The 27,950-nt window shown below is 42.6% G+C and overlaps 1 protein-coding gene and 1 long non-coding RNA gene across 3 annotated transcripts in view; one reads left to right on the top strand and one right to left on the bottom strand.

Moving 5' to 3' along the window:
• Positions 1–8,751, bottom strand: part of AGPAT5 (1-acylglycerol-3-phosphate O-acyltransferase 5) — a 52,170-nt gene extending 43,419 nt beyond the window's left edge. The window contains exon 1 of one of the 2 annotated variants that reach the window (XM_047772252.1): positions 8,623–8,751. In XM_047772252.1, coding sequence (XP_047628208.1) covers positions 8,623–8,670 — 48 coding nt within the window. In that variant the 5' untranslated portion in view covers positions 8,671–8,751. Of the gene's footprint in view, positions 1–8,257 lie in introns of both variants that reach the window. The other variant, XM_047772251.1, reaches the window with a different exon arrangement.
• Positions 8,752–8,976: 225 nt separating this feature from the next.
• LOC125123072 (uncharacterized) lies at positions 8,977–25,984 on the top strand. The gene is made up of 3 exons (XR_007133970.1): positions 8,977–9,060; positions 23,014–23,111; positions 25,283–25,984. It is a non-coding gene; the product is annotated as an uncharacterized LOC125123072 (long non-coding RNA).
• Positions 25,985–27,950: the final 1,966 nt, after the last annotated feature.

The following is a 27,950-nucleotide window of genomic DNA, read 5'->3' as shown; positions in this document are numbered from 1 at the left end:
AAAATTAAATTAAATTAAATAAATTCATCTGTGACTTTTTAAAGGCATCATTCTGTGAATCTTTCAGTGTGTGTATTTCAAATTATAATCACTTTTGGGGCAGGTAATCTGTTCCTTCAAACAAGGCACATAAAAAACATGGCTTTTTTGGTTTTTTTCCTAGTTCTGTGGGTAATTTTAGGGTCATCATTATTGTCCAATTTAGGGTTCATCCATTTTTTAAAAAACTCATGTAAAATCTCTTTAGAGAAAAATAGCAATGTTCTCTTTTCATTTTATTTAGACACAGACAATAAAAATGCTCTTTGAAATATTATCTTTGTTGCAACTAACACACTAGTTACAATTCTGCTTTAGTCAAACAAGTTTGTTCTTGCACAAACCGGCTCTCAGAAGACCTGGATTTAGATGTCCTACTGTCATCTTGCATGGATGGCTTCTCCACTTGCTTTCTAATTTGCTCCCATGATATGTAAATTACTTGAAGATTCGTTCTTTTGGATCCTGAAAAGAGGTGGTAAGATGGAATCTAAAGTAATCTCATGTCTAACACAGTAGAATATCCAACCAACAATACCAAGGGGACATAATGAAGTACAGAATTCTTTCTCTGGAAAAAAATTCTTCATTTATCTCAGGAATACCCATTTTCTTTCTGCATGTGAAATGAAATACAATTTTTAAAAAAATTTCTCCCACTGTCCTTAGATACAGGTGATGCTGTTGAAGGGGACCAGAACATGCCACACCCAAACATGCCACTTGGGCATGAGGAATATTTTGAGCTAAAGACAACTGAGAAACAGCACACACACAAGCTCTCTGCCCCTAAAGGAGGCCTAAACTTCCCTTCATGAAGGTGCCATTAAACTCCACTCATAAAGGTATTCCTTTCAAGAGTGCCAGGAAGATCACAGACAGCACTGAGATGAGTCAGCAAACCTTCCTAAACAGCTCTTATCTGCCATACACTTCCTAGTGACCGTCCCAAAATTTACCAGCCCCAGGGGCCCAAACCCACCTTTCCTTTCTCTAGACCTATCTCCATGTTCACTGCCCTTTGTTAAAGTCATATATAAGCCCCAGGCCGAGTCCAACTACCTCTGTTAAAGGTAGTTGGAGGCTTCAGTAAAAGTATTAACATGTAAAATATTAACATATTTTTACAATATTGACATCACTGAAATCTGTAGGCCTTCTCTCCTGTGAATCTGGCTTTTGTTAATTTGCAGGCCCAGCTACAGAAAGTTTTACCTCCTTCACAGCACAACATAATAGTCACTAAGAAGACTAAAGACAGGCAGAAGTAGACAATTTAAATTAAGACTTGGATTTGAATCCTATCCCATCACCTTATATGTGAGCTTGAAGAAAAGTACCTAACCTCTCCATGCCATTTTTTTTTTTTCACCTGTAAAATAGTAACTACTCCCCCCAGATTGTGGTGAAGTACATGAGACTATGTAAAGTACTTCACACAATTCCTGGATCATAGTAACTATCCCCCCAAATGGTAACTGTTGTGTTGTTATTATTATCCAATGAAGTGAAATCATTTATTCTAAACTGTGTTAAATGATTGATGGGTAAGAGAAAGAGCTATCTAGTTTATCTTCCCTAAAAAAGGTCTCTATATACAAATGCACCTATAAAGAATATCAGCATAAATAAGATGACATATATAATTACACTCTATATTTAAAATCATTTGAAATTAATTTGTAAATGTATTTCTATGCCAATGAAATACATCATTTCAAGATCAAGTACAAGATTTCTACTGTAATCCACACAAAAACTATGGCCTTTTTCTGCCCAATTTGAAACATCTCACTGAGTAGGAAAATTATGATGCCCCTCTGGAATAAGGTTAAAATATAACCATAGTCATTTGTCTAATAATCAGTATGCAAAAATAATTATCATGCAACATTTAAATAGAGCCTTACAAATCACAAAGCTCTTATTATAGTTTGTCATGTATGTCCCTGGGTACTGTCCTTATTTACAAGTGTGCCTTTCCTGAGTATTTATGATGTACCAGTCATTGACCCAAGCAGCTTCACATAGTATCTCATCTAGTCTTCCAAATAATGTGACAATAGTGTTTTGTTTAAAAATGAGACTACTGAGTTGAGAAAATGACTTATTCAAGTTGACAGAGTGTGGCAAAGAACTAGGAATTACATCCAGGTTTCTCACCCAAGATCCAAACATCTTTTGACTGTAACAAAACTATTATCTGCAAAGATTCAAGATAAAAAAAAAATCAAGTGAAAAGGCTTCCCATACATTAGAAGTTTATGTAATTTTTTTTCACTTTGAGCATTAACCACAAGGAGATAAGAAACTCGTGAGAAAAAATTTAAACTGACACAATACATTTTCTTACAGAAACACAAATTAAGAATGGGAGCAAAGAGTAATTCCCTGGTGGTGCAGCAGGATAAGGACCCAGCATTGTCACTGCAGCAGACAGGGTCACTGCTATGGCTCAGGTTCCATCCCTGGCCTGGGAACTTCTACATGCCATTGGCGCCACCAGAAAAAATAAAATATTTTTTTTAAAAAAAAGAATGGGAGCAAAGCAGTAATTAAGTACATGAAGATGCAGCTAACGTGGATGAATGACCCCCTCATAGATGCATACTTCCCCCAGTTAAGTCACCACAGTGTTCAGTTGCGGTACTCCTGTATTTCCTCAACTCTGTTCATTTTGTTATTTCATAACATCTCGTTATAACTCAGTTTTTTTAAAAGAAAACTGACTTATTTCTAACTGTCAAATTGTGTGTAGAGAGGATAGGCTATCTTATCAATGGAAACACTGTGCCTAGCATGTGGTCAGCACTTACCATGATTCTCCTTTCCAGGTACCACTCCCCTGACTTCTTCCCGCTTCCAACCATCACTTACACATACATACAACCTTCTAAATCCTCTCACAACTTGCTTATGTGGAGTTTTCACTGCTAGTTCATACAAAGAAGCAGAAGAAACAAAATGAAACTAGCAGAACAGTTTATCTTTAAAAACTGAAAAAAGTACAGGTTTTTATTGACAAGTAAACAAAGGTTCCTCTGTGCTTCTGCTGGCTGTGCCTGTGTTCCCTCTTTAACAGGGTCTCTGAGATGGAGCACATGTTTCTTCAAGCTCCTTTATCTATTAAGAAAAGGAACTAGAGTTCCGTTGTGGCCAAATGGAAATGAATCCGACTAGTATCTGTGAGATCGCAGGTTTGATCCCTGGCCTTGATCAATGGGTTAAGGATCCCGAGTGGCTGTGGCTGGCAGCTATAGCTCTGATTCCACCCCTAGCCTGGGAACCTCCATATGCGTGGGTGCAGGCCTAAAAAGCAAAAAAGAAATAAAACAAACTGACGCACCACATCTGTTGACCCTGTTAGATCAAAACGTGTTTCCTACTGAGGCCATTCAAGGGCCACCCTTAAAAATGAGAGCATCCGGAGTTCCCGTCGTGGCTCAGCGGAAATGAATCTGACTAGCATCCATGAATACGCAGGTTCAATTCCTGGATTCATTCAGTGGGTTAAGGATTGGGTGTTGTCATGAGCTGTGGCCTAGGTCAAAGACGAGGCTTGGATCTCACATTGCTGTGGCTGTGCTGTAGGCCAGCAGCTACAGCTCTGATTCCACCCCTAGCCTGGGAACCTCCATATGCCATGGGTGCAGCCTTAAAAAGACCAAAAAAAGAGAGAGAGCAACCACATTTCCACTGGAACACAGATCAGTACCCTCTGCAGAGTGCTATTCCCTAATGTCAAAAGGGAACAATCAAGTCACTCTCCCCTTTATTGCCACCTCCAAGGGGCTACAGTTTTGTCAAGGGTCATTACATACATTAAAATATGCCAATGCTATGTTAATATTACATGTTGATGTTATATATGTGATCCTGACATTGAGATGGGGTGAGATCATGACAGATGAGGAAAAGCAGAGGCCCAAGTGGGAATAAAGTATACAAAGAAGAGCAGTGCAAAGGCACGTTGTTGAGAATGTGCTGGTAATTTGGGGGGTGACACTGGGGAGGAAGGAGTATTTGGACTACAGTGAAATTAGTTAATGGAAAAGATGGCCAGGGCAGAATTTGGACATCCTCGAATGCCATGCCTAGGAGTCTTCATTTTTATTCACTTATCAATTGAGAATCTCTTTTCCCTAGACACACATGTTACTCCTGCTTGAAGTAAACACTCAGAGTGGTTCCTAACAATTGAGACAGCCTTCTGGAATAACCCAGAAAAGTCACATTATCTTTGTGTTACAAAGCTAATAAATACAAACACTCCACTTTCAGCATTATCCTCTAGTGTGATTGTTTGCCAGTGTTTTTCCTGGTATGAATAATATGAATAACTTGAGAGAGGGGATATTATTTCAACCAACATAACCATGCCACCTAGTAGTATCTTTGGAAAATGGACCCTATAGCAAGACTGCCTTGGACTAAATCCCGGCTTGCCTACTACCACTGTGAACTCCACATGCCCTAGTTCTCTCTCTTGTAAAATGGGAAGACATGGCAGGACCTGGCACAAGGCGATACTCACTAAATGCCAGGTCCACTGCGAACCCCACCCCTCCTTTCCACACCATATCCAATTGCAAAGCCCTAGCAGCTACCTCTAAAACACATCTGGGATGCCTTCTGTTCTCTGCATGCCCACTCTTTTCACTACCCTGTCTGTCTACTCTCACCTACACTACTAATATACTTCCCAAACTGGCCTTCTGCAGAGCTCAACACATAAGGGAAGTTTCCCCAAACCCCCAACCAGGTTAACAAAGTCACAGAGTACAGTACATTTTAACTGTCTTATTATGTGTGTAGGTCTGTGTCCCACTAGAATGTGAGCTCCATAAGGGCAGGGACCTTGTCCATGTTTTTTTATTCCTCTCTATCCCACAGAGTCCAGCACAAGACCTGGAGTGTGGGGCACACTTGAGTATCAGATGAATGAATTAAGAGAGGGTTCTAAGATGTCACTACTTAGTTTTGGGTTACCTGACTATGAATGTTAATACTCTGTTTTAGAAACCATACTAAAATGAGAAAAATATCAAAGGAAAAATTAACTTATAATTCCATTAAGAAGAGCCATTTCTCAGTGTACTGACTTCTACAAAATTAGAAAATAACTGAAAAAGGGAAAGTAAGTTGTGTATAGAGTCATATTTTCTTTTGCTTTTCATCATAATGGCACAGAGGTTATGGGTATATTTAGTGCTACTATTAAACACATCCAAAAGTTAATTTAATGAAGACAGTCTTCCCACAATTCATACATCTATGTAAAAGCTCTTGGCAGAAATCTAAAGTCATACACACCAAAATGTTGTATGCCTGGGAAAGGTGTATGTAGGGAAGGGAAAACTTAACTTTATCAAAATATTTTGGCAGTGTTTGGATATTTTATTGCACCTGTAACTTATAACAGAAAAATACTTTAAAAAATCTTACTCAGATGCATCCAAAAATAACTGTCTTGCTCACAGTCCAAGATTTATTTTTATAGAAAGTACTAAAAACGAATTACACTTCGCTAAGATTTTCTTAGGTCTATTCCAGACTAAAATTGCATTAAACTAGAATCATACTTGATTGAGAAATGTTTAACTTCCTCTGTCAAAGGTTTGTTTTGTGTCATTCTACTTAAGCAAAGGCAGAGGCACATCCAAATCTGCCTGGCTCTGTTACTCCCAGCTAAACTGAAGGAAGCAATCTTCTTTAAAGGTCTTCACATGAATAATAAGAAGGAAAAAAATAAAGAATACAGCAACAGTTTACATTCTATTTAGGACTACTGATATTTGAGAAGACTCCTGACATTGTAGCAGAAATGCAGAAAGAATCCAGATGTGATTTAAAAAGGGAAGGGGGTTGGCCTTATGTGGTCCCTTCTCTGATTCTAAATAAACATGTTTGCTTTTACGGCAAGATACAGAATACAAATTTAACTAATTAAGAGTTTAGGAATATTTTTGAGGAAACAGTGCTACCAAAAGAAAGAATCAGTTATAAACCGCCTCTAGATACAAAGGTCTAGAGGGTTTCTGAGGAACTTGAAACAATCTTTCAAGTAAATGTATGATTAGAGAGGTTAAGAGTATTCTAACTGAACACATTATATAAACATTAAATGGTTGACTTAAATTCTATCTTGCTTCTAGTGTTATCTGAACTATTTTATACTTAGAGCAGCTCAACTGAAAAACTAAATAAAACTGAATTTATTTTATATGACATTTCATATTTGATTGCTACAATGTATTGTGTGTTAGCATTTGGGGAAGAGGGGATAGCAGCAGAGCTCTTAGTGTAAAACATATTTTAAAGTAAATCGGTTGTTACCAGGCAGGGAGAAAGTGGTGACAAAATACTTAGAAGGTATTAATGAGCAGACATGTTTCATATCACCAGACATTTTGGCCTGCAAAGATCAATGATCAATTTTGTTATATTACAATAGGAGGGGAAGAGCAACCAAAAAAAAAATTTTTTTTTGAATAAACAAAGGAAAACAAATCCTCATTATTACTGGATACTGGTTCTTCATGTATTTATAAAAGGATGTCTGATGGTTCTCAAGCATAATTCAAAGTTTTATTTAATTCAGGTCCCTTGATGAAGTTTGTTAGGAATCCTAGAACTGAGTGCCCAGTGATCAAGAGATTAAACTTTTTAAAAACCTTGTGCTGAGAGCTCAGATCATAACCTGGAAGTCTATACTGTACTGTAAGGTAGGATATACAATTTCAGAAACACCTATATTTTATAATAGTTATTTTAAGATAAGAAATTTGCTAAACACAAATCTGTCCAATGGTATATGTGTTTTATTGCATGGGACATGTTATATGCTTTCAACTAAAATAAAATGACCCACCAAAAGTAGAATTATTTTTCTAAGAAGTAAATGACTGTGTCATATGTTCTGAATCTGTATCTTAGCCCAGGTCAGCTGTTGTATGATGTGAAATTAAATACTTAGTATGATAAAAACCCACATTTAGACAAAAGGGATGAAGTAAGAACAGAGTGTGCAAATGACTGGTCTGAATTGATTAAAGTTTTAAAGGAGGCTCTTTGTAAAAGTCAATTTACCAGGAAACCATTATCTGGAAGAGAGGTCTTTCTTTCTTTCCTAGGAAACACAGATACTGATTTAAATGGAGGCCCTGCCTTCCCCTAGTTCTCTTCCCCCAAACCTCCAACTGGGGCAAATTCAGAGTTATCCAGGATCTAATTCTGCAAAGCAACTGCAAATTCAAAATAGGAGCTGGAGGACAACAGGGTGAAAGCAGCTGCTGGGGTGCGGCCGGCGGGGTGGGGGTGGGGGTGACAAAAAGACAAAACAATGCCATCCCAGTCACTCGACCCCACCCCCACCAAGAAAAGGGAAAAATAAGTACTAACTGGATATAAGGAATAACCAAGAATCAAGCTCTTTTTTTTTCCAAATTGAGAAATAAAAGGAAAATTCACAACTGACATTTTTGTGTAAAAGACTTCAAATAACTAAAGTTAAAAGGGCCTTCTACTTTTGTTTGTTTTACAAAGTTAGTCTACAAATCCAATCTCTACAAAGAAAGAAACGAAGTAATCATACAAAAGATCAGCCACACATTTAAGCCTAGTCAAAGTTTGCAAGAACTTTATCTACCGTAAGGCTTCTACTGTAACAAAAGTATTAATTTCCTTCCCCAGCTTTCACTTACACTGGGGAAGAATACAAAACAAAGTTGTACTTCTTGTTCAAATAGTAACATCAGTCTGTTTCAAGAGATGGTCTCCAATTTTTAAAAGCGCACTTTTGAGTTCCAACATAAACGCCTTAGACCAAATGCCAGAAACTGTCAACTGCTCGCCCTACTTAAATGTTCATCTGCAGCTACCTCGCTAAGCACCAAGACAGTTAAAGGAGGGGAAGAGCGGACGGCTGATTCCAATTGTAGCCTCAAAACAACGCTACTGAGACTACCTACTGAGTACCTGCAAGGAAGCGTCCGGCCAAACACTAAAGAACATCAAATTTCCCCCACAGTGGGAGGATGGGTCATAGCACGTGTTCCGGGGGCCGACCTGTCCGACAAGGCGGAACAATCCTACACGAACTGGGAACGCTGGGTGGTTCCAAGCTGGAAGATACGCCTGAGCCCCCGAAGGAATCAAGATCAAGGGAGGGGGCGGCAGGTGTGGAAGGAGGGCGCGCATAGGGCAGGCAGTGCCTCACCTGCACCCCAGTGTAGTTCTCGAAGAAGAAGAGCACCATGCTCTGATAGATGCAGTAGAGCCGGTCGTCCACCGCCTGGTAGAAGCGGGAAGGCAGGAAGGCAGAGAGCAGCCGCCAGGCCCCCCAGGCCAGCACATAGGTGGGGGCTGTGCCCAGGAGCACGGCGCCCGGTAGCACGCAGCGCATCGAGTACATGTGGAGCACCAGGGACAGCAGCATCTTCCCAGCTCCGCGCGCGGAATGCTCTGCGGGCTCCTCCCAGCCGGGCAGCCTCGGGTCGCCCCGCTGCCCTCAGCGGCGGCCAATCACCGGGCCGGGCCCGGCCCAGCCACCGCCCCCTCACCTCCCCAGGCCGCCGGCCGCACCTGAAACACCCAGCCCGCGCCGGATCCGGCCTCCGCCCCCAGCCTCATGGGCCGTGCCGCCGCCGGAGGTTGAACGGACGGGCGAGTGAGGGTCCCGGCACGTTGGTAGCGGCCGCGGGACAAGGGGATGTCGCGGCCCTAGGGCACAGGGTTGCTCAGGATCACTTACACCCCATGACCCTCGCCCGTCACCCTCTGCCCCTGCCGGGGGCGGGACTTCGCGCCAACAAAGTTCCTCCTGATTGGCTTCCCGTTACCATAGTCCCCTGTCGGGGGCGGGGAGGGCTCTGCGGCAAGAACTCGTCTCTGGATTGGTCGATTGCGGCTGACGGTTGAAGCGCAACTGCCGCCCGAAAGCGTGGACTGCCCGGCTCTGGCTACTGCGCATGCCCCGAGGCAGGATGGGAGGTGGCAACTGCCCGGCGGAGCAGGGTGAAGGTGGGTGCTGGTTGAGGGGAGTGGGCGGCTCTGCGCCCCCCTCCCCTACCCCGGTCGGATTCTGGGTGCTGGTTGGCCTGAGGGAACGCTCCACCTCCTGCTTCCGTACCTGAGGGTCCCTGTGCCCCGGAATGCGCTCTCAAAGCGACTTAGGTGACACGGGGTGCTGCAGACCTTGGCTTCCCCGCTAAGAGGTCTCCTGTCAGGCCTGCTGTGGGAAGGCTGACGGGACATGATCCGGGCCCTTTCACTAGTGACATAAGCGCTGTCTGAGCGCCAGCCTTGGGTCATCAGACCAGGCTTACCTTCTTTTTAAAGGTGTCTTCCTCTCTACCTCACTCCACCCCACACCTCCTTCCAGGCTTCCTCCTCTGCAGCAGGTGCACAGGACTCCCGCTCCATCCCTGCACTCACCCTTAGGGTGCTTCTGAATCAGGCCCCATCCTTCCATCACTCTAAGTTTACGCATAGCTGGGCATCCTTTTTACAAGGTACTCTACACAGTTTTATCAGAACTTACCAAGTTCACTCTTGCTTGACGTCCTCAGGGCCTGGCTCTTTGACTTCTTTTTGATAGTTTATGAGGAACTTTGTTTTTTTGTGTAGTCCTTGAAAGTGCTTGTGTGGACATGTGGCATAAAGAACTGACCTACTTTTGTGACCTTAACAAAAATCTAGGGAGTCAGGGCAGTTGTTTTGTTGATGTAAAACAGATCCACAACAGAAACTGAAGAAACTTTTAAAATCCCACTATACTCTAATTAAACAAAACAAACAAAAACAGCAGACCCAGAGGCCCTGTTAATCCTACTGCACTTTGGCTACAGTGAGTATGGTTTAAGTAAAAAAAAAAAAAAATTTTTTTTTTGAATGCAAGCCCATGGTGTAATTTTATGCAGGAAGGCATATATATTAGTGGAACATTCTAATCAGGGCTAGGATGGTGGCTACTTTTTTTGACTATCTGTACATGATTGACATGATGTCATGTGACCTTGAGGAACAAAACCAAGCGAATAGAGATTGCTCAAGGAACAAGTATTTGAACAGATAAATTGCCAACTGGACACATGTTGAAAGGTTGTCAACAGGGATTCCTCTCTTTCTGCAGAAAGTAATGAATGCCTGTGCTGTGAGAACTGATTTCATTTGGGAGGGGAAAAGTCCTGGGTGTGGACAGTATGTACAGCCCATGCTGCTCACACTTCCTTTCATTGAGACCAGACATCTCTATGGTTAGAAAAATGTTTGAAGAGAAAGTTGATTGAGTGTTCCGGTTTTGACCTGTACACATGAAGCTGGTGAATGTGTGATATGTGTAATATGTTGCCTTCTGTGAGTTACTGAAGGTTGTGAAGTTTTGTGCCATGTTCTGGCATGCAGACACTGAGAACTTGAGCCACTCTTGTTTCCTGCTTATATCCAAACCCAGCCCCTACCTATAGTTACCCCTTTGCTCTGTCCCTACCTACAATCACAGATTTACCCTTTCTGCCTGCCCTCCTCTTAACTATAATCAGCCCACACTCTGCCTCTACTTCCTTACCTCATACATTTTGAACCCCTTGCCATCTTACTTCCTTTTCCTCCACTCTACTGAAACAGTTCCTTTCAAAGTGCACACGTAACCTAGTCTGCAAACAGTGGCACCGGAGTGTAGCAGTAAAAAGATGATTGCATTCAGCCAACAGTTAGCTGTGGGATGATATTGAAGAAAAGGGGAACTGCATGGTGTTACTCCATACCTACTAAGGAGAGCTCATCTAGTCTGGGCACATAGAAGGCTTCTAAGGTAGGGTGATATTTGAAATGAAACTTGAGGGTGGAATTAGGTATGCTAGAGCTGGAGGTGGTAAGGACAAGCCTTCCAAGTGCATCTGAAAGACCGAAGCTAGGAGCCCACAGGCTCTCAGGGCTAAGAGACCTGTGTGGAGCAAGGTAATGAGCCACAATGGTCTTTGTTACTCGTATGCCTCCTAAAAGTATGTTGTGTATTTTCCTCACACATTTTAATTGTTTTTTTTTCTTTTTAGGGCCACACCTGCCACATATGGGAGTTCCTTCACACATTTTTAAGCTAATGCCTAAAATTATTGTTATTATTATTATCCTTTGAGGACTGCACCTGTAGCATATGGAGGTTCCCAGGCTAGGGGTCTAATGGGAGCTATTGCTGCCAGCCTACGCCACAGTCACAGCAATGCCAGATCCCAGCTGCATCTGCGACCTACACCACAGCTCACGGCAATGCCAGATCCTTAACCCACTGAACGAGGCCAGGGATCGAATCTGCAACCTCATGGTTCCTAGTTGGATTCATTTCCACTGTGCCAGGAGAGGAATTCCTAAAATTATTTTTATCCTAAGTTTAATTAGTTACAAAAGAAATAAGTTCTGATAGTTGTAGATAAAATTTTAAAATAAAGTGTTTACAGAAGTCTTTTAAATGGTCTCTACGGGTTATAAATACCATAGTAATTTAATACCACCATCCTCCATTTAAAAAAAATACTTAGGATTTGGAGTTCCCCTCTGGTCCAGTGATTTAAGGATCCAACGTTGTCACTGCAGTGGCTTGGGTTGCTATTGTGGCTTGGGTTTGATTCCTGGCCCAGGAACTTCCTGGCCAGGGCACAGCCAAAAAAACAATACTTAAGATTTTTATCAATTAGGATTTTACATTGATCCTTTGTCTCCTTGAAAACATGTTTTCATTCCTTTCCACCACATAGTTTATCTTAATGGAATATATTTTATATTTCCAAGTCTTATATTGATCACACTTTGTCATCAAGGTCCTAAGAGTTAAATTTCTTCTGGAATGAGCTATGACTATTGTGAGCAATATACAATTTAATGAATGTATATCACATAAGCTGATAATTGATGTAAACAAAGGTAAAGTTTTATTGGAAACACCTGTCTTATGGGTTCTTTAATTAAGAGAAATTGTCAGATTATCCTTTGGTGCCCTGAGTTTATCACACCTTCTCACCTCTGTGCAGATGGCTAGTAAGACTGGGGTGGGCCAGTGGGTGGGGCCATTGTGAAATGCAAGGTAGGTCTGGACTCCAGGAGTCTTCTCAGGCAGACCTGAGAAACTTAGGAAAGCTGAGCGTCTGACAATTGAGTCCCTTAAATCTCCTCATTCCTATTATCAGGGATACCCATGGCCCAACTTGAATGTTACTGGTAGAGAAAGTAAGTGGTTGGGGGAGGAGCCAGGGATAATGGGGGTTGAGTCAGGAAAGGGAAGACTCTATCCCAAAGATCCTGATAAGCCACTGAAATATTTTACAGAGGGAAGTGACATGATAAAATTTGATTTAAAAAAAAAAAAGATTATTTCAGGCAATGTGAAGAGTGTGTTGGAGGCACTTTAGAGATTGTTGCTAAACCCCCAGCTAGAGATAGTGGTGGTTTAGACTTTGGTAGTGACTATGTATCATATCGGGACAAGAAATGACTTACCATGGACAGCCTTTTTGGGGGGGAATTGGGCAGTATTGACTAAAAATGGACAGTACCTTGAATCAATAAATCTCCTTAAATGAATGTCAGTAGCACAGTGGATACGTAAGTACCCAAAGCTGAGACGTGAAGTGCTTTGCGGCAGTTAAAACGGAACATGTAAACCCATGTGTATTGTCATAGATCTCCACGTTACGTGAAAAGGCAAGTTGCTGGATAATAGATACCCTATTTTCCCATTTCTGTAAATAAAACAATATATTTCTCTTTTTTGTTTTGTTTTTTGCTTTTAGGGCCACACCTGCAGCACATGGAGGTTCCCAGGCTAGGGGTTGAATCAGGGCTACAGCTGCTGGCCTACACCACAGCTCATGGCAGTATATTTCTAAATGTAAATATCTAGAAACTACTGATGAGTGGTTTTCTCAGGGAAGGGGAAGTATAATCAGATAAAAGTCAGCTGGACTTCCTGTATTGTTGCAAGTTTTTATAAAGAAGTATGGATTCAGCAAATATGTATCCAGTGTTACAGATCCCACCTGCTGGGTGTCAGAGATAAAGAACAGGTAAAGGCCCTGAGGTCATGACCCTTGCTGCCTGGGGTGGGCAGTGGGATTTACTTACACACAGACGAACATAAATAAAGGAGAAAAATAAGCAAAAGAGGTGACTTTGGCAGGAGATAGCTGGAAGGTGAGATCCATGGGAGTCACTTGACCTTGGTGATAAGGTAGGGGAGGGCAGGGTGAAGAATGCCTCCCAGCTTCAGGCTTGGGTAACCAGGTAGAATTTGGTTTAATCTAAGGTGGGGTGGAAACAGGTGCTGTGGGGCATAGACCTGCCTCAGCTGGTGCAGTGGAAAGCCCCCCCTTTTTTTTTTTTTTTTTGTCTTTTTGCTATTTCTTTGGGCTGCTCTCGCGGCATATGGAGGTTCCCAGGCTAGGGGTCAAATCGGAGCTGTAGCCACTGGCCTATGCCAGAGCCACAGCAACGCTGGATCCGTGCCGCGTCTGCAACCTACACCACAGCTCTCGGCAACACCGGATCGTTAACCCACTGAACAAGGGCAGAGACCGAACCCGCAACCTCATGGTTCATAGCCGGATTCGTTAACGACTGCGCCACGACGGGAACTCCAGTGGAAAGCCCTTTAAGAACACATGGTTACAAGCAGAAAATGGGATTTGAACATGAATATTTATTTATAATGAGAAAAAATTTTTGTTGACCATATAAATGCAAGCTGACCTAACCACAAAAGTAAAATATTCTCAGGTAACAATTGTAGATTGGTGATAAAAGTATACCTTTCTTTTGATATGAAAACCATTTTATATTTTCTGTAGGAAAGTAATTGTCCTTCCTCTCACATGGTAAATGGAAACTTTATCCTTGATGATTAGGATGAATAAAATATTCAGCATCACATGCTGACTTTAACACATACTCAAACGTTAAATATGTTTGTTTTTTGATGGGGGAGAAGTGAGGGAGAGTACAGTGGGACCTCATCCAATACCTTCTAAAATTCATGTAGCAAAACTACTCAAAAAATGTTTGAGAAGGTGGAATCCTGAATATGGCAGATGGAATGCTGTCCATCCAAAGACCTCCGTATAATTTCTAGAACCTATGATTACTAATTTGCATGGCAAAGGTGCATACAGGGCACAGGTGGAATTGGGATTGCTAATCAGATCACCTTAAAGCAAGAGCCTGGCTTGTCCTGGTAGGCCTAGTGTAGTCGCCAGGGCCCTTAAAAGTGGAAGAGGCAGCAGGGAAGGAGGGCAGTGTGGTGCCTAAGGAAAGCTCCTCTCACCCTCCTGCTTCCAAGCTGGAGGAAGGGGCCGGGGCCAAGGAAGCAGGGCAGGCAGGAGAGCCCAGCAAAGTCGAGGGTGCAACTGTCCCCAGTGCCCCAGGAGAAAGACACAGCCCTGCTTTTGGTACCTTAGCTCCTCCAGTGAGACCCGTTGTGGACTTCTGACCTCTGAACCGTAAGCTATATTGATTTTTTAAGTTCCTAAGTATGTGGTAATGTGTATGGCAACAATAGGAAACTAAAACACTGAGGGATTTTTCCAAGGTACCACAACACACGGTAAAACTATCGTAAAAGTATGTTGCTAGTAAGGAAGCAGATGGCTCAGTGAGTCCAGAAACCCAGGTACTGTGTATGTGTATTTTGTGTTGTGTCTCATGAAAGTGGCATTTAAAATCTGAGGGGAAAGAGGGAATTTATCTAAAAAAAAAAAAAAAGTGTTGGTACACCTGCGTATTAGGGGAAAATGTAAACAAACATGACCACTTACACCAAAAAAGCCAGAAAGGAGGATTGAAGCATACCAGTTAATCTAAAAAAGTAAAAATGAGCATACTAGAAAAAATACAGGATAATAATTTTATAATCTTCACTAAATTTTACTTGGCATGATGCTAAAATAAAGTATTAATTCTCAAGAGGTTTTGAAATTTCCACAGAGCAATCTAACAGAGCAGAGTTGAGTAACATTAATTGTGTCAAACTTAAAATTTTGTTAACTGCAGAACATTCCTGCTGAATGCTTTGAGGTCTGACTGTGTCTGAGGCCCCTAGGGCATCCTAGTTGATCCCACAGGAACTCGGGTGTGGCGTGTAATTAATGCTGTAATCTAATCAGCTGCTGTGTAAACTGACTACCCTATATGGTAACAGGATGGTGCTATCTGAACGTAGTGCCCTTAGAAGCCAAGGGAAACTGGGTGTGAAAGAATGGAAGGATCTGGAACAGGAATACCTTCTCTTCACTGACAACTTAGAACTGTGGCCCAGTACTTTACCTCTGTTTGGTCAGCCCCCATTCAAGCTTGGATTTTTTTATTTAATGTTTACTAGTCAAACTTAACCAAGAAGGTAGTCTTGTTCTAAAAGATTTAAACAACACTTTTAAATACTGAACTAAATATGGAATTCTTACTCATATCTGTCTCAAATCTGACTTGGGGGTTATGGTTGTAATAACTTTCTAGTTAGTGTGCTTGTGTTAGTGGATATTTTTTCATCCGCCGCTCCCCCATCCCTAAGATTTCCATTTACACCTGATAGCCTTTCCTCCCCAACATAGTTCCTGTGCTCTGGGGGAAGTTGATTCTCTGCTCTCCCCAGTCAGGCTGTGATCCTTTCAAGGCAGTGGCTTAAAGTGTGGACTTTGACCTTTGAAGCTCCCCAAGACTATTTTGGGGTGGTCTGAAGTCAAAAATAGTTTCATGATGACAGTGAAATGTTATTTGCTTTAAATTTGCCATGACGATGGTGGGTAAGCCTGCCAGTGCCTTAGCATCAAGGCAGTGACACGAGAGCACATGGTAGCCATATGCCCATCATCATGGACTCAAGGTGAAAAACACTTGTTTCACTTAAAATCCTTAACAAAGCAATAAAAAAAATTAATTCTGTTAAATACCGCTTTTGCCATGACCATGGTGGGTAAGCCTGCTAGCACCTTAACATCAAGGCAGTGGTATACCAGAGTGCCTGGTGGCTACGTGTTCATTATCACAGACTCGTGGCAGAAAACACTCGTTTTACATAGCTTTCTTGATGAAGCAATAAACATTAATTCTATTAAATTCTGACCTCTGGGAACACATCATCATAACATTCTGTGTGACTGTATGGTGAGTATGCATGAAACACACATGCGCCCAGATTGTGCAGTCATTCTCTGGAGGAAAACTGATTTGTGAGCTCAGCTACTTTTTTTTTATAGAGCATAATTCTTATAGAACATAATTCTTATTTGAAATAATAATAAGCTATGGTTATTCTGGTAGATACTTTCTCAGACAAACAAAAGGAATCTGTCACTTTAAGAAAAAGAATTGATAATACTGCTGATAATAAAACGCAAGGATCTTTAAATGAAAATTAGAATTTGTTCTCATGAACTTGACATGTTCCCAATACATGTACTTCTTTGTGTTCTGTGCTGATACGAACCATTCTGATTTTTCAATATTGTATGTCATCTGATTTTTCAATATTGTATGTCATCACTTAGAAGATCTGCCTAGGTCAGTGGATCAGTATTTTGTAAATCATTGTTTGGAGTCTAAAAATCATGGGTCAGTGGTTATTTCAAAGTGCAAGATCAATGGATTTTAATGTAGCAGGGTACAAAAACTTCATATGTCAAACTCCACATTGCTAATAACCTTTAAGAAACTACCAGTTTCTTGAGTTTTACTATGATGAAATCATATTATCTGAAGACGGTTAAACTCCTTCCTTTTCCAATCATATATCTGATTGAGGCTGGATTTTCTTCATCTGCTTCAACCAAAAAAAGCGGGGGTAACAGATTGAATGCAGAGAATCTGACTGTATTCAATCAAGCCAGACTAAGATTTAACCAAAAAAAAAAAAAAAAAAAATCTGGAGTCCTGTCGTGGCTCAGTGGTTAATGGATCCAACTAGGAACCATGAGGTTGCAGGTTCGATCCCTGACCTTGCTCAGAAGGTTAAGGATCCGACGTTGCCATGAGCTGTGGTGTGGGTCGCAGACATAGCTCAATCCTGTATTGCTATGGCTCTGGCATAGGCCAGAAGCTACAGCTCCAATTAGACACCTAGCCTGGGAACCTCCATATGCCTTGGGAGCAGCCCCAGAAAAGGCAAAAGGAGACAAAACAACAACAACAACAAACAGTGCCTAAGTCTTTCTGAAATTTTTTTCATTAAAGAGTACATAATGGGCTTACTATTTTCTAAAAGGAATTACTGAATATTTTAAACTTGTTACTTTAATCTCCAATGTAGTTAATAGGAGTAGGTATCACGTGGGTTTAAAAAACCCCTCAGGTGAAGAGTTCCTGAACCACTGGTCTAGGACAATCACAGTAGCCCTGCTTCTGTTGCCACAAAAATGAGTTTGGGGGATGAACCAACTCCCTTAGGGCTTCTGAGACTCTAGTGGAGATGGAGGTGGGGGTCTGGAAACAAAGCGGCTCACTCTGCCAAAGGAGCTCCCAGAAATGCTCCTCCATTTCTTTTGGCTGGTGACTCAATATTGGGATGAAGTTGGAACTCTACAGCCAGAAAGCCTCAGCCTGAAGGCAGAGCAGAGAAAGACAACCAGCCTTCGAAATCTAGGGTGTGCATCCCAGCTGACTGGCTTCAGCAGCACACCTCTCAGCTTCCCAGTAAATGAGCAAGACTATCAAAGCCAGACTGAGGTGGGTTACTCATCTCCCTAGTTCTCCAGGCGGGAAACCTCAAGGGGGTTCTATGTCCCTGCACCCTGGCTGCCACGTCCATTGGGCGCTAGGTCCTTCAATCACTTACCGAGTGCTTGCTACAGGCCAGGCCCTGGTCTAAGAGCTGGTTTTACAGCCATGGCTAAGGCAAATCAGATCCCTGTCCCGGTGTCATTCCCATAGCAGTGATGAGAGGTGGTCAAGTAAGAAGGGCAGGCACAGAACTAAAACAGGGTGATGGAGTTGTGGTGTGGCCCCTTTAATCACAAGGTAAGGAAGTGCCCCTCTTGGTAGGGGGCATTTAAGCTAAAATTGGAATGGTGAGCATAAGGAAGATGAGAGAATTTGGGGCTGAGGAAACAAGTGCAAAGGTCCTGAGGCAGGAAGGAAGGTGCTCTGGGAGCAGCAGTTCTAATCTATCAGTGGCTAAAAGCATCATTCTTGACTCTTCCCCATCCCACAGCCAATCCCTCTGCAAACTATTAGTTTCACCATCACATTCACTCAGAACTGTTCCCCTTCTCACCTGAGGAGGTGCTATCCTCCCTCGCATGTTCAAATGCAGTAGCCCTCCTCCCCATTTTTCGCCCCTGAGCCCCCTGTATCGCCTGCACAGCAGCTGTTAAGAGTAAACTCTGTCCCCTTCAAAATTCACTAAGTCCTACTACCCCCTGCACCTTGGGACGTGACATTATTTGGAGATAGGTCTTAAAGCGGTGATTAGGATAAAATGAGGTCCTTAGGGTGAGCTTCATCTAATACAGCTGGCCTCCTTGTAAGAAGGGGAAATTGGGACAGAACACAAAAAAGGACGATGTGAAGAAAGACCGGAAATGTGGTCCCCAAAGCCAAGGAGGGGGCCTGGGACAGATCCTGCCTCCCGGGCCTTGGCAAAAACCCTGAAGACACCTTGATTGGGGATGTCTAGCCCCCAGAAAAGAGGGACAATTTCTATTATCTAAACCTTCAGTCTGTGGAGTTTTGTTAGGGCAGCCTGAGCAAATGAGTGCAGCAGCCAAGGTGATCCTTCTGTGTTGCTTTTTTAAATTGAAGTATAGTTGATTTACAATGTTGTGTTGATTTCTGCAGTACAGCAACGAACATGTTTAAGTAATATACAACTTTTAAATATCCTTTTCCATTATGGTTTATCGTAGGACATTGAATATAGTTCTCTGTGCTATGCAGTAGGACCGTGTTTAAATCCATCTGTTAATCCTCTGCTTGAGACATTTGGCCCTCCAACAACTTGGGGGAAGAGCACTGAAGCCCCATGCCAATGAAATCCGTCTATAACGTATAGGTGGTTCCTCCAGTGCTGTGGTATTGACCACTGAAAAAAGTCCAGGAATAAGTGGACCTCTGCAGTTTACACTTGTGCTGTTCAATGGTCAACTCAGAGTTCCCGTCCTGACACAGCGGAAACGAGTCCCACTAGGAACCATGAGGTTTCGGGTTCGATCCCTGGCCTGGCTCAGTGGGCTAAGGATCCAGCTCTGCCACGAGCTTTGGTGTGGGTAGCAGACACGGCTCGGATCTGGCATTGCTGTGGCTGTGGCGTAGGCCGGCAGCTGTAGCTCTGATAGGACCCCTAGCCTGGGAACTTCCATATGCCGTGTATGTGGCCCTAAAAAAAGGGGGGGGGTCAACTGCACTCCCATCTCAGAGTAAAATCTGAATCAAGTCCCGCCTTGCCCTCCTCCCCAGGCCTCACGGACACCCCTCCCCATCCCCTGCTCCAAGCCTTGGCCTCAGACTCCCAGCTTCAGCTGGGCAGCAACTGGTCAGGACCAACCCTTCTTCAACATGACTTTATTCCTTTTGTCCCAGGAAGATAAGGTGGTAAACCAGTAACCTGTTGTCTTTGGAAATCTCTGGAAATCCCACTGACGTAGATGATAGGCCGCCTGGCCAGCCGCTTCTTATAGCAGCAGCTGGCTCACCTGGGCAAATCCTCTCAGGACAGTGGGTCGCTCCATGGGTCTGAGCTGAGAGAAGCCCTCGCCCAGCTGGGTCCACCATCGGGCGCTCCTACCACAAACTGCCCAGTCCCAGTTAGGTCCCCACATGGAAAGATCTCCCCTAAAACCACTCAAACCCAGACCTCCGAGCCCCATAAACGCCCTCTCTTCTCCCACCTAGATGATATTCTTACTGCAGTAATGAACTGGTTTTGCTTGATCTTTAAGTTACTCTGGTCATTTTGAAGAGTCAGTCATCCTGACCTGTTGCTGTCCTTCCTATGCATTGAGCACGACAGGCCTTCCCAGAATCTGGAATGTTCCTCTCCTCACTTCTTTCTCAGCCTCTATCAAATGTTACCAAAGAGACTGTTCCTTAACCATTGTAAAAGGCATGTGTGCCCATTTGTTACTGCTGGCCTTGCAACAGACACTGCTAGTTTTCTCCAATAGCTACACTTCCATTTTATAATAATTAGATCCTTAATTTTTACCTAAGCACATGGCTCCCTAAAATACTGTTTCCCAGCTTTTCTTGCACCTAGATGGTCTGACTAGCCAATGAAATGTAAAAGAAAGTGGTGTATGTTGGGTATGGGATGCATTCTGTGCCTTCTTTTTGGGTGAAATCATATGTAATGACTGGAGTTCCAGTGGCCTAGTTGGCAGGCACACAAGGCAGAAAAATCATATGAAAATAACTTGAATTCCTGATGCTATGGAACATCATATCAACATTGGACTTACTACCTCAAGACTTCTTGAAAGCAACAAAACAAAACTTTTAACTCGTTTGAGCTTGTTTTACGTTTTTGCTAATTGCAACCAAAACTAATCTTAATCTATTTCCTCCTTATACTATTATATATTACATTTATTTCTATGTGATATAATATGCATTATCTATCTCCCCTTTGCTATATGTAGGCTCCTGGAGAGATAGGATTTTTCATTTTTTACTCTTATTTGCTAAGCATTGATCCAGGATGTAGAAATAATGAAAAGTTGAATGAATTAAAGAGGAAATTTGCACTCCAGGAAAATGGGCCACTTTTTTTCTCCAGGATTTATTGGATAGCCCTAGCACACTGCCACCATGTAGAAATATAGGGGGTGCTTTCCTAATCCATGTTCCCTTCTTTGGCAGTGTTCCCCAGAGGCACTCCTAAGTGAGGCAGATCCATAGAATCAGCTTTGTCCAAGGGAATCCCTCTCTCTAGCTTCTGCTGTTGGGGATCCAAGGTAGTGAAGATCATCAGATACAGACAGGACTAAATACTAGAGCATAGAAGTCTTATGCAATTGCTGTCCTAATTGGTGCCATGGAAACCCCAAGCATGTGCTGATGCTCTGAAAGAATGAGCTTGCCAAGAGACAAAGGCAGCTTGCACCACCCATGTGCCCCCAAAGAAAGGGGGATGTGGAGGAGAAGGAAGGCACAGCTGCCCACTGTCTCTCCTGTGAGTTCCAGCTGACTTCCAGCAACTGGCTTCAGTTATTGGAATCAGTTCTTTGATTTTTCATGCCAAATTCCCTTCTATCTAATACACTGAGTAGGCTTGCATTCTTGGTTTTAGAACAACCTTGCTAAGACTCCTTACATCTGTTGTGGGATATATGCTCTCCTGCCCTTTGGGATGACTGTGAAGCCCTTCCCTGCCCAGTACAGATATGCTTTTTTACCACTAGAGTCCATTGCTTGCTGTCTTCTAAAGTCACGCAAGCCACACACATTGTCTAAAACAGCCAGGCCGTTTGGTGCCTTGGCATTTCGTAAGCACTGTCATTCCTGCTGGAATGTTCTTTCTCTGTAACTGGAGAAAATTCTCTGCAACTAGAGCCCACTGAGCTCTAGCTCAAGTTTCCTTGCTGCTGAAAGCACCCCCAGACCTTGCCCCTCCCCCTCTCCCAGGGCATGGTAAATGCCCTTGTCTTTCAACCCTACCCTGAGCACGCCTCTAGGGAGGGGGAACCTACCATAAGTTACTGCAATTTGTTGAAATACTCTTGGTGTTTTTCTTACCAGAGAAGGTGCTTTGAGGCTGTTTCTTCCTCTTTGTAGCTTCTGTCCAGACCATTGTTGCCCCATATGTTAGATGTTCAGTCCTTCACTCAGCAATTTTAAGGCTATGATCAGTCCTTGCCTACCAAATACACCCCCGCTGCATTCAGCCATCCGGTTCCCCAGATGTCCTTGAGTGAATCTGTTTCCAATCTATGAGTTTGGCTAATCTACTAATCTACTATTTGCTAACAACCCCCAAAGCTATAAATGACTTATCCTGAGCTATAAGCGTTAAACAAAAATCTGCTTGCTTTTTTTTTTTTTTTGCTTTTTCAGGCTGCACCCGCAGCATATGGAGGGTCCCAGGCTAGGGGTCTAATTGGAGCTACAGCTGCTGGCCTACTCCACAGCCACAGCAACACAGGATCAAGCCATGTCTGAAACCTATACCACAGCTCACAGCAAGGCCGGATCCTTAATGCACGGAGCAATGCCAGAGATTGAACCCGAAACCTCATGGTTCCTAGTTGTATTCATTTCTGCTATGCCATGTCAGGAGTTCCAAAATCTGCTTTCTTGACACCTGAGCCTGGAACTTCTGCAAGAATTTTAAATGTTCTTAACAGAAAGTATCTCCAACACCACACCTTGCTCTTCTCCCTGAATCTTCTATTTGGTATTACAGGACTTGAAGTTGCCCTTGAACCTTTTCTTGGCTTCATCTTCACATATCCCATCCTATATATTACCCAACTGCTTGGACTCCTTTCTTTGTTTAAATTCCTTTCTTTCATAGATGCTTTTTTGACTTATCCTTTCTTCCCCACTGGTACTATAGACTTCACTGAGCCCTTGAACTCCTCTCACCTGGGCCATTGTTCTAGTTCACATCCTTGCCATGCTGCTGCCAGTGCCACCTTTCTGATCTTGCTTTTCTTCCTCTGAAAACCCTTCAACGGCTTCTCTCTTCTAAGGTTAAAATCACACTCACTTCGTGGTCTCCAAGTCTTTTCACAGTCAGGCCACACTTGCTCCAAGGCTGTGCCAAGTACCATTCAAGTGCGGCAGCCACGAAGTCCTGGCCTGACCTACATCTGCTTTCCAGCCACCCTGCAAGCAGCAGCTGGTCTGCAGATAGTAATATCCAGCACCTGTTTCTCCCACAAACTGCTTTAGGTGTGACTCGGGATCTTGGCAGCACCCTTCAGTTGTGACTCTTCCTTTCTGATTTTGTCTTTGTGAAATACTTAAGCTTGACATATGGTGATAACTTGTTTTTGTTAGTTGTAGGTTTCGGATTGTTGCAAGTAAACGCTTCAGTAACTTACAATGATGCCTGCAGAATAAATAAGCAGTCCAAAGAGAACATTGAGGAGAAATGGGTATGTGATGGAAAGGTGAGGTCAGTGCCATGCCAACCTCTTCAGGGAGAGGCCACAGTCTTATCCTGAAATGAGCACTCAGCTTTCTGTGCTCATGGTACAGAGAAGAACAAGTCAGCTTTACATTTAATACCAGAGAATAACAATAATATGTAACAATAATAAACATGTAACAAGTAACATCAGCAACAATTGCCTTTAATATACATAGATTACAATTACTATGCACAGCACAGGAGGTGACTGATAAAAGGCTTGTTTTGGTTGGAGTTCCCCCCCACCACCATCATACCTGTGGCATGCAGAGGTTCCCTGGCCAGGGATCGAATCTGTGCCACAGCTGCAAGACCAGATCTTTAACCCACTGAGCCACCAGGGAACTCCTAGAAGGCCCTTATAATGGTCTTGCCAAATCCAGGTATCACTGGGCACTTAAGCCAGCTAAACTGTGATTTAGACATTGCTAATGTAGACAGCCATTCTTCTTCTCCCACACCCTGGAAGAGGAAAGACACCCCCCCCCTCCCCACACACACAGAGGCAGTGGCAGCTGGCAACTTCTGGCATATACTGACAGGCCTGGAAACATTTATTTTCAAACTGGAAGTAGAGGCAGAGATTCCCTTCTCTGTTGGAAGAATCCAAAATTAATCTGGGAAGACTGCCATGCACCTCAATGACTGCCTTTCCTAACTTACCCCTGTGGCCAGGTTTGGCCATGCTGACTACATTTTGGTCAATGAAATAGAAACAGAGGTGTTGTGAGATCTCTGGGAAGTGTCTTATAAGGAAGGGGTGCTTCCCTTCTCTCCTGGGTGATGGAATGAAAAATGATGCCTAAAGCTTGGAAAGCTACTTAGGGATATATGACGGGAATTGATGGAAAGAACTGGGACCTTGGAGCTTCTAGAGCCATTGCTGAATGCATGTGTGTATGAAAATCATGGCCAAAGCTAATCCTAACCCAGAGAAAAAAAGGATGTTATTGGAAGCTGGAGGCTTTAACCAGCTTTGGTGACCTTGAGAAGATTAAGGTCTATCGAGGGGATGGTTTGACATCTATTTGCCATCTGATATCTGAAGTAGGTTGAGTCCTCAAAGTTAGAATTCTTTCAGAAGCTAATCTTTTTAGTGAGAGACTTTCTAAAACTCTGGTCAAAATCAGAGGTCCTTTGGTTCCTGAGAGATGGAGGCACAGACCTATGGTGGGGGAGGATCCCTTCTCCAAATTCCTCTGTGCTGCCAGATTGGGAGCAGCCAGAGTAGGCACCCTGCACATAGACATCGTAGATATTTTGTTCTTCTGGTGGGGACATTCTCATTCTGCAAATTGGCGTTTTTTTTCTATTGCAATGTAGTAATGTGTGGCTTAGGCCATTTCTTTATCAGGTAAATCACTCATCTCTTCTTCATTAAGTACTGTGTCTGGAGTTTTATCTTATTCTTTTGTTTGGAACATATTCCTGGTTCTTTCATTTTCTTGACTCTTGTTTTGGTTTCTGTGCATTAGATAAACAGCCACCTTTCCTCAAGGGAGTGGTCTTGTCTAAGAGGTGAAACTTACCCTTCAACCCAACCTTACCTCTTGAGTCTTTCATAACATTGTGATTGACCAAGCCTCCACCTGTGTGTGGGTGAGGGGGTGTAGTGGTTGGTTTTGGCTCCCAGTAGTTGAGCACACACTAAGAACCATCAGTGTCCCAAAGGAGAGGCTCTCTGTCCACATGAATGCAGGCTGATTAGAAGCCATACTCTTAGGCAACAACTTTTATTTTTTTATTATTATCTTTTGTCTTTTTGCCATTTCTTTGGCCGCTCCCATGGCATATGGAGGTTCCCAGGCTAGGGGACGAATCAGAGCTGTAGCTGCTGGCCTCTGTCAGAGCCATAGCAATGCGGGATTGGAGCCGCATCTGCAACTTACACCACAGCTCACGGCAACAACAACTTTTAAAGAATGCAAATAGACCTCTTTTAGGGAAAGACCTAGAAATGGGCATTTCTGTTCCCTACCCCCCTGGCCTGAGCTGTGGGGAATACCCCGTTGAGAATGGTTGGTTTGTTAGGGACTGGTGGGTATAGGCTCTGTTGGCCACCAGAGCCAGGGAATGTGACCCCAGGGTGGCAGGTGAAGAAGTCAGAGAATCAGACATACACACATCTCCTTTCAGGGAAGTACTGGTGACCTGGCATGGGGCAGAAGGAGAATGGAAAGATGGGGCCAACCAACCTTGCTGGCCTGCAGAGAAGATCCCAGTCAGCCCCTACATGTGTGTTAAACTAGAAGCCTGACCATCAGACTGAAGATTTTAAGATACACAAATAGGCCTATATCATGGAAAGTCTGAGATGGGCATGTCAGCCTGCTGATTCTGTGCTGTGCCTTGAGGGGGATGGCCACCGTGAGTCCTATGAGCCCATTGTTTCTTATACTTTGTGGGTCTTGTGGATGCAAGCCCTGGTGGCCGTTAGTGCTAGGTGTTTGGGGGCCTGTATCTTGGGTGGAAGTTTAAAAGTTGGGGTGCTAGGTTTTGAGTTCAAACCCTTCCCTCTTCAGGGAGAAGCTGGGAGTTGTTCCTCCTGAATGTATGTCATCGTGCTAGGGGGTGGGGTTTGTGCTGAGACTGTGTTTCAGCCCCTCCTACCTATTTCAATGTGGGTGGTTTTCTCATTTGCTCAATGAGTAGGAATTGCTCAGCTGGATGTCTTTCAGAGGAAATTCTTCTCATTTGCAGCTATAAATTCAGTCTGTCCATGGGAGAAGGGGAGTTCAGAAGTCTCCTATATGACCATTTTTAACCAGAATAATTTTTTAAGGAAACTGCATATTTTGTCCTCCGTAGTGGCTGTCCCAATTTACATTCCCCCAAGTAGAAAACAAATGTTCCCTTTTCTCCATATTCTTACTAGCATGTATCTCTTATCTTTATGATCTCAATTATGTCTTTTTTTCTATTTTTTAAAGTTTTATTAAAGTATAGTTGATTTACAATGTTGTGATCATTTCTGCTATTTACAAAAGTGTGATTCAGTTATACATATACATACATCTATTCTTTTTCATATTCTTTTCCCATATATGTTGTCACAGAATATTGGGTAGAGTTCCTTATGCTATACAGAACATCCTTGTTGACCATTCATTCCATATACAGTAGTGTGCATATACCAATCCCAACCCCACAATCCATCCCTCCCCCACATCTGTTCCCTTTACAAAGGAAAAGTCTGTGAATCGGTTTCTGTTCTGCAAATGAGTTCATTTTTATCCTTTTTTTAGTTTCCACATGTAAGTGATATCATATGGTGTTTGTCTTTCTTTGACTTATTTCTCTTATGACAATCTCTAGGTCCATCCATCCACATTGCTGCAATGGCATTATTTCCTTTTTATGGGTGAGTAATATTTCATTGTGTATATTTACCACATCTTCTTTATCCATTCCTTTCTCCTTTTTTTTTTTTTTTTTTCGCTTTTTTGGGGCCACACCAGAACCAGGTGGAGGTTTTCAGGCTAGGGGGTCTAATCAGAGCTACAGCTGCCAGTGTGTGCCACAGCCACATCAATGCCAGATCCCAGCTGCGTCGGTGACCTACACCACAGCTCACTGCAATGCTGGATCCTTAACCCACTGAGCGAGACAGGGATCAAACCCATGTCCTCATGGATGCCAGTTGGCTTGTTAGCCACTGAGCCATGACAGGAACTCCTGCTTCCATGTCTTGGCTATTGTAAATAATGCTGCAATGAACATTAGGGTGCATCTATGTTTTTTGAATTATGATTTTCTCTGAGTAGATGCCCAGGAGTGGGATTGCTGGATCATATCATAGTTCTATTTTATAGTTTTTTGAGTAATCCTCCATACTGTTTTCCAAAGTGGCTGTGCAAGTTGACATCCACACCAACAGTGTAGCAGGGTTCTCTTTCTCCTAATCCTCTCCAATGTTTATTGTTTGTAGACTCTTTGATGATGACCATTCTGACTGGTGTAGCTCACTGTAGTTTTGATTTGCATTTCTCTAATAGTTTGCAACATTGAGCATCTTTTTATGTGTTTTTTTTTTTTGCCATCTGTCTTCTTTGGAGAAATGTCTATTTAGATCTTCCTATTTTTTAATTGGGTTTTTTTTTTATATTGAGTTGCATGAGATGTTTGTATATTTTGGAGATTAATCCCTTGTTGGTAGTTTCATTTGAAAATATTTTCTTCTATTCTATGGGTTGTCCTTTTTTTATGGTTTCCTTTGCTGTTTAAAAGCTTTTAGGTTTAATTAGGTTCCATTTGTTTATTTTCATTTAATCATTACTCTAGGAGGTGGATCGAAAAATATACTGCTGTGATTTATGTCAAAGAGTGTTCTGCCTATGTTTTCCTCTAAGAGTTTTGTAAGTATCCAGTCTTATATTTAGGTCTTTAATGCATTTTGAGTTTATTTTTGGGTACTGTGTTAGAGAGTATTCTAATTTCATTCTTTTACATGTAGCTGTCCAGTTTTGCAGCACCGCTTACTGAAGACTATCTTTTCTCCATTGTATATTCTTATCTCCTTTGTCATAGATTAGTTGACAAGAAGTCATCGGTATATTTCTGGGCTTTCTATCCTGTTCCATTGATCTATGTTTCTGCTTTAGTTAGTTGTCTCTTATCTTTTTGGAGATAGTCATCCAACAGTTCTGAGGTAATACCTCTGGTTTTGATTTGGACTTCCCAAATACTTAGGGGTGCTGAGCATATTTTCATGTACCTCTTGGCCATTAGAATATTTTCTTTGGGAAAACATCTGTTTGAGTCCTATGCCCATTTTTAATTGGATCATTTTTTGTTTTGTTATTGA

Source organism: Phacochoerus africanus, chromosome 3 (genome assembly GCF_016906955.1).
Source record: "Phacochoerus africanus isolate WHEZ1 chromosome 3, ROS_Pafr_v1, whole genome shotgun sequence".
Taxonomy (NCBI): domain Eukaryota; kingdom Metazoa; phylum Chordata; class Mammalia; order Artiodactyla; family Suidae; genus Phacochoerus; species Phacochoerus africanus.
The sequence above is the reverse complement of the archived record's forward strand: the minus strand, read 5'-3'. Positions and strand labels throughout refer to the sequence as shown.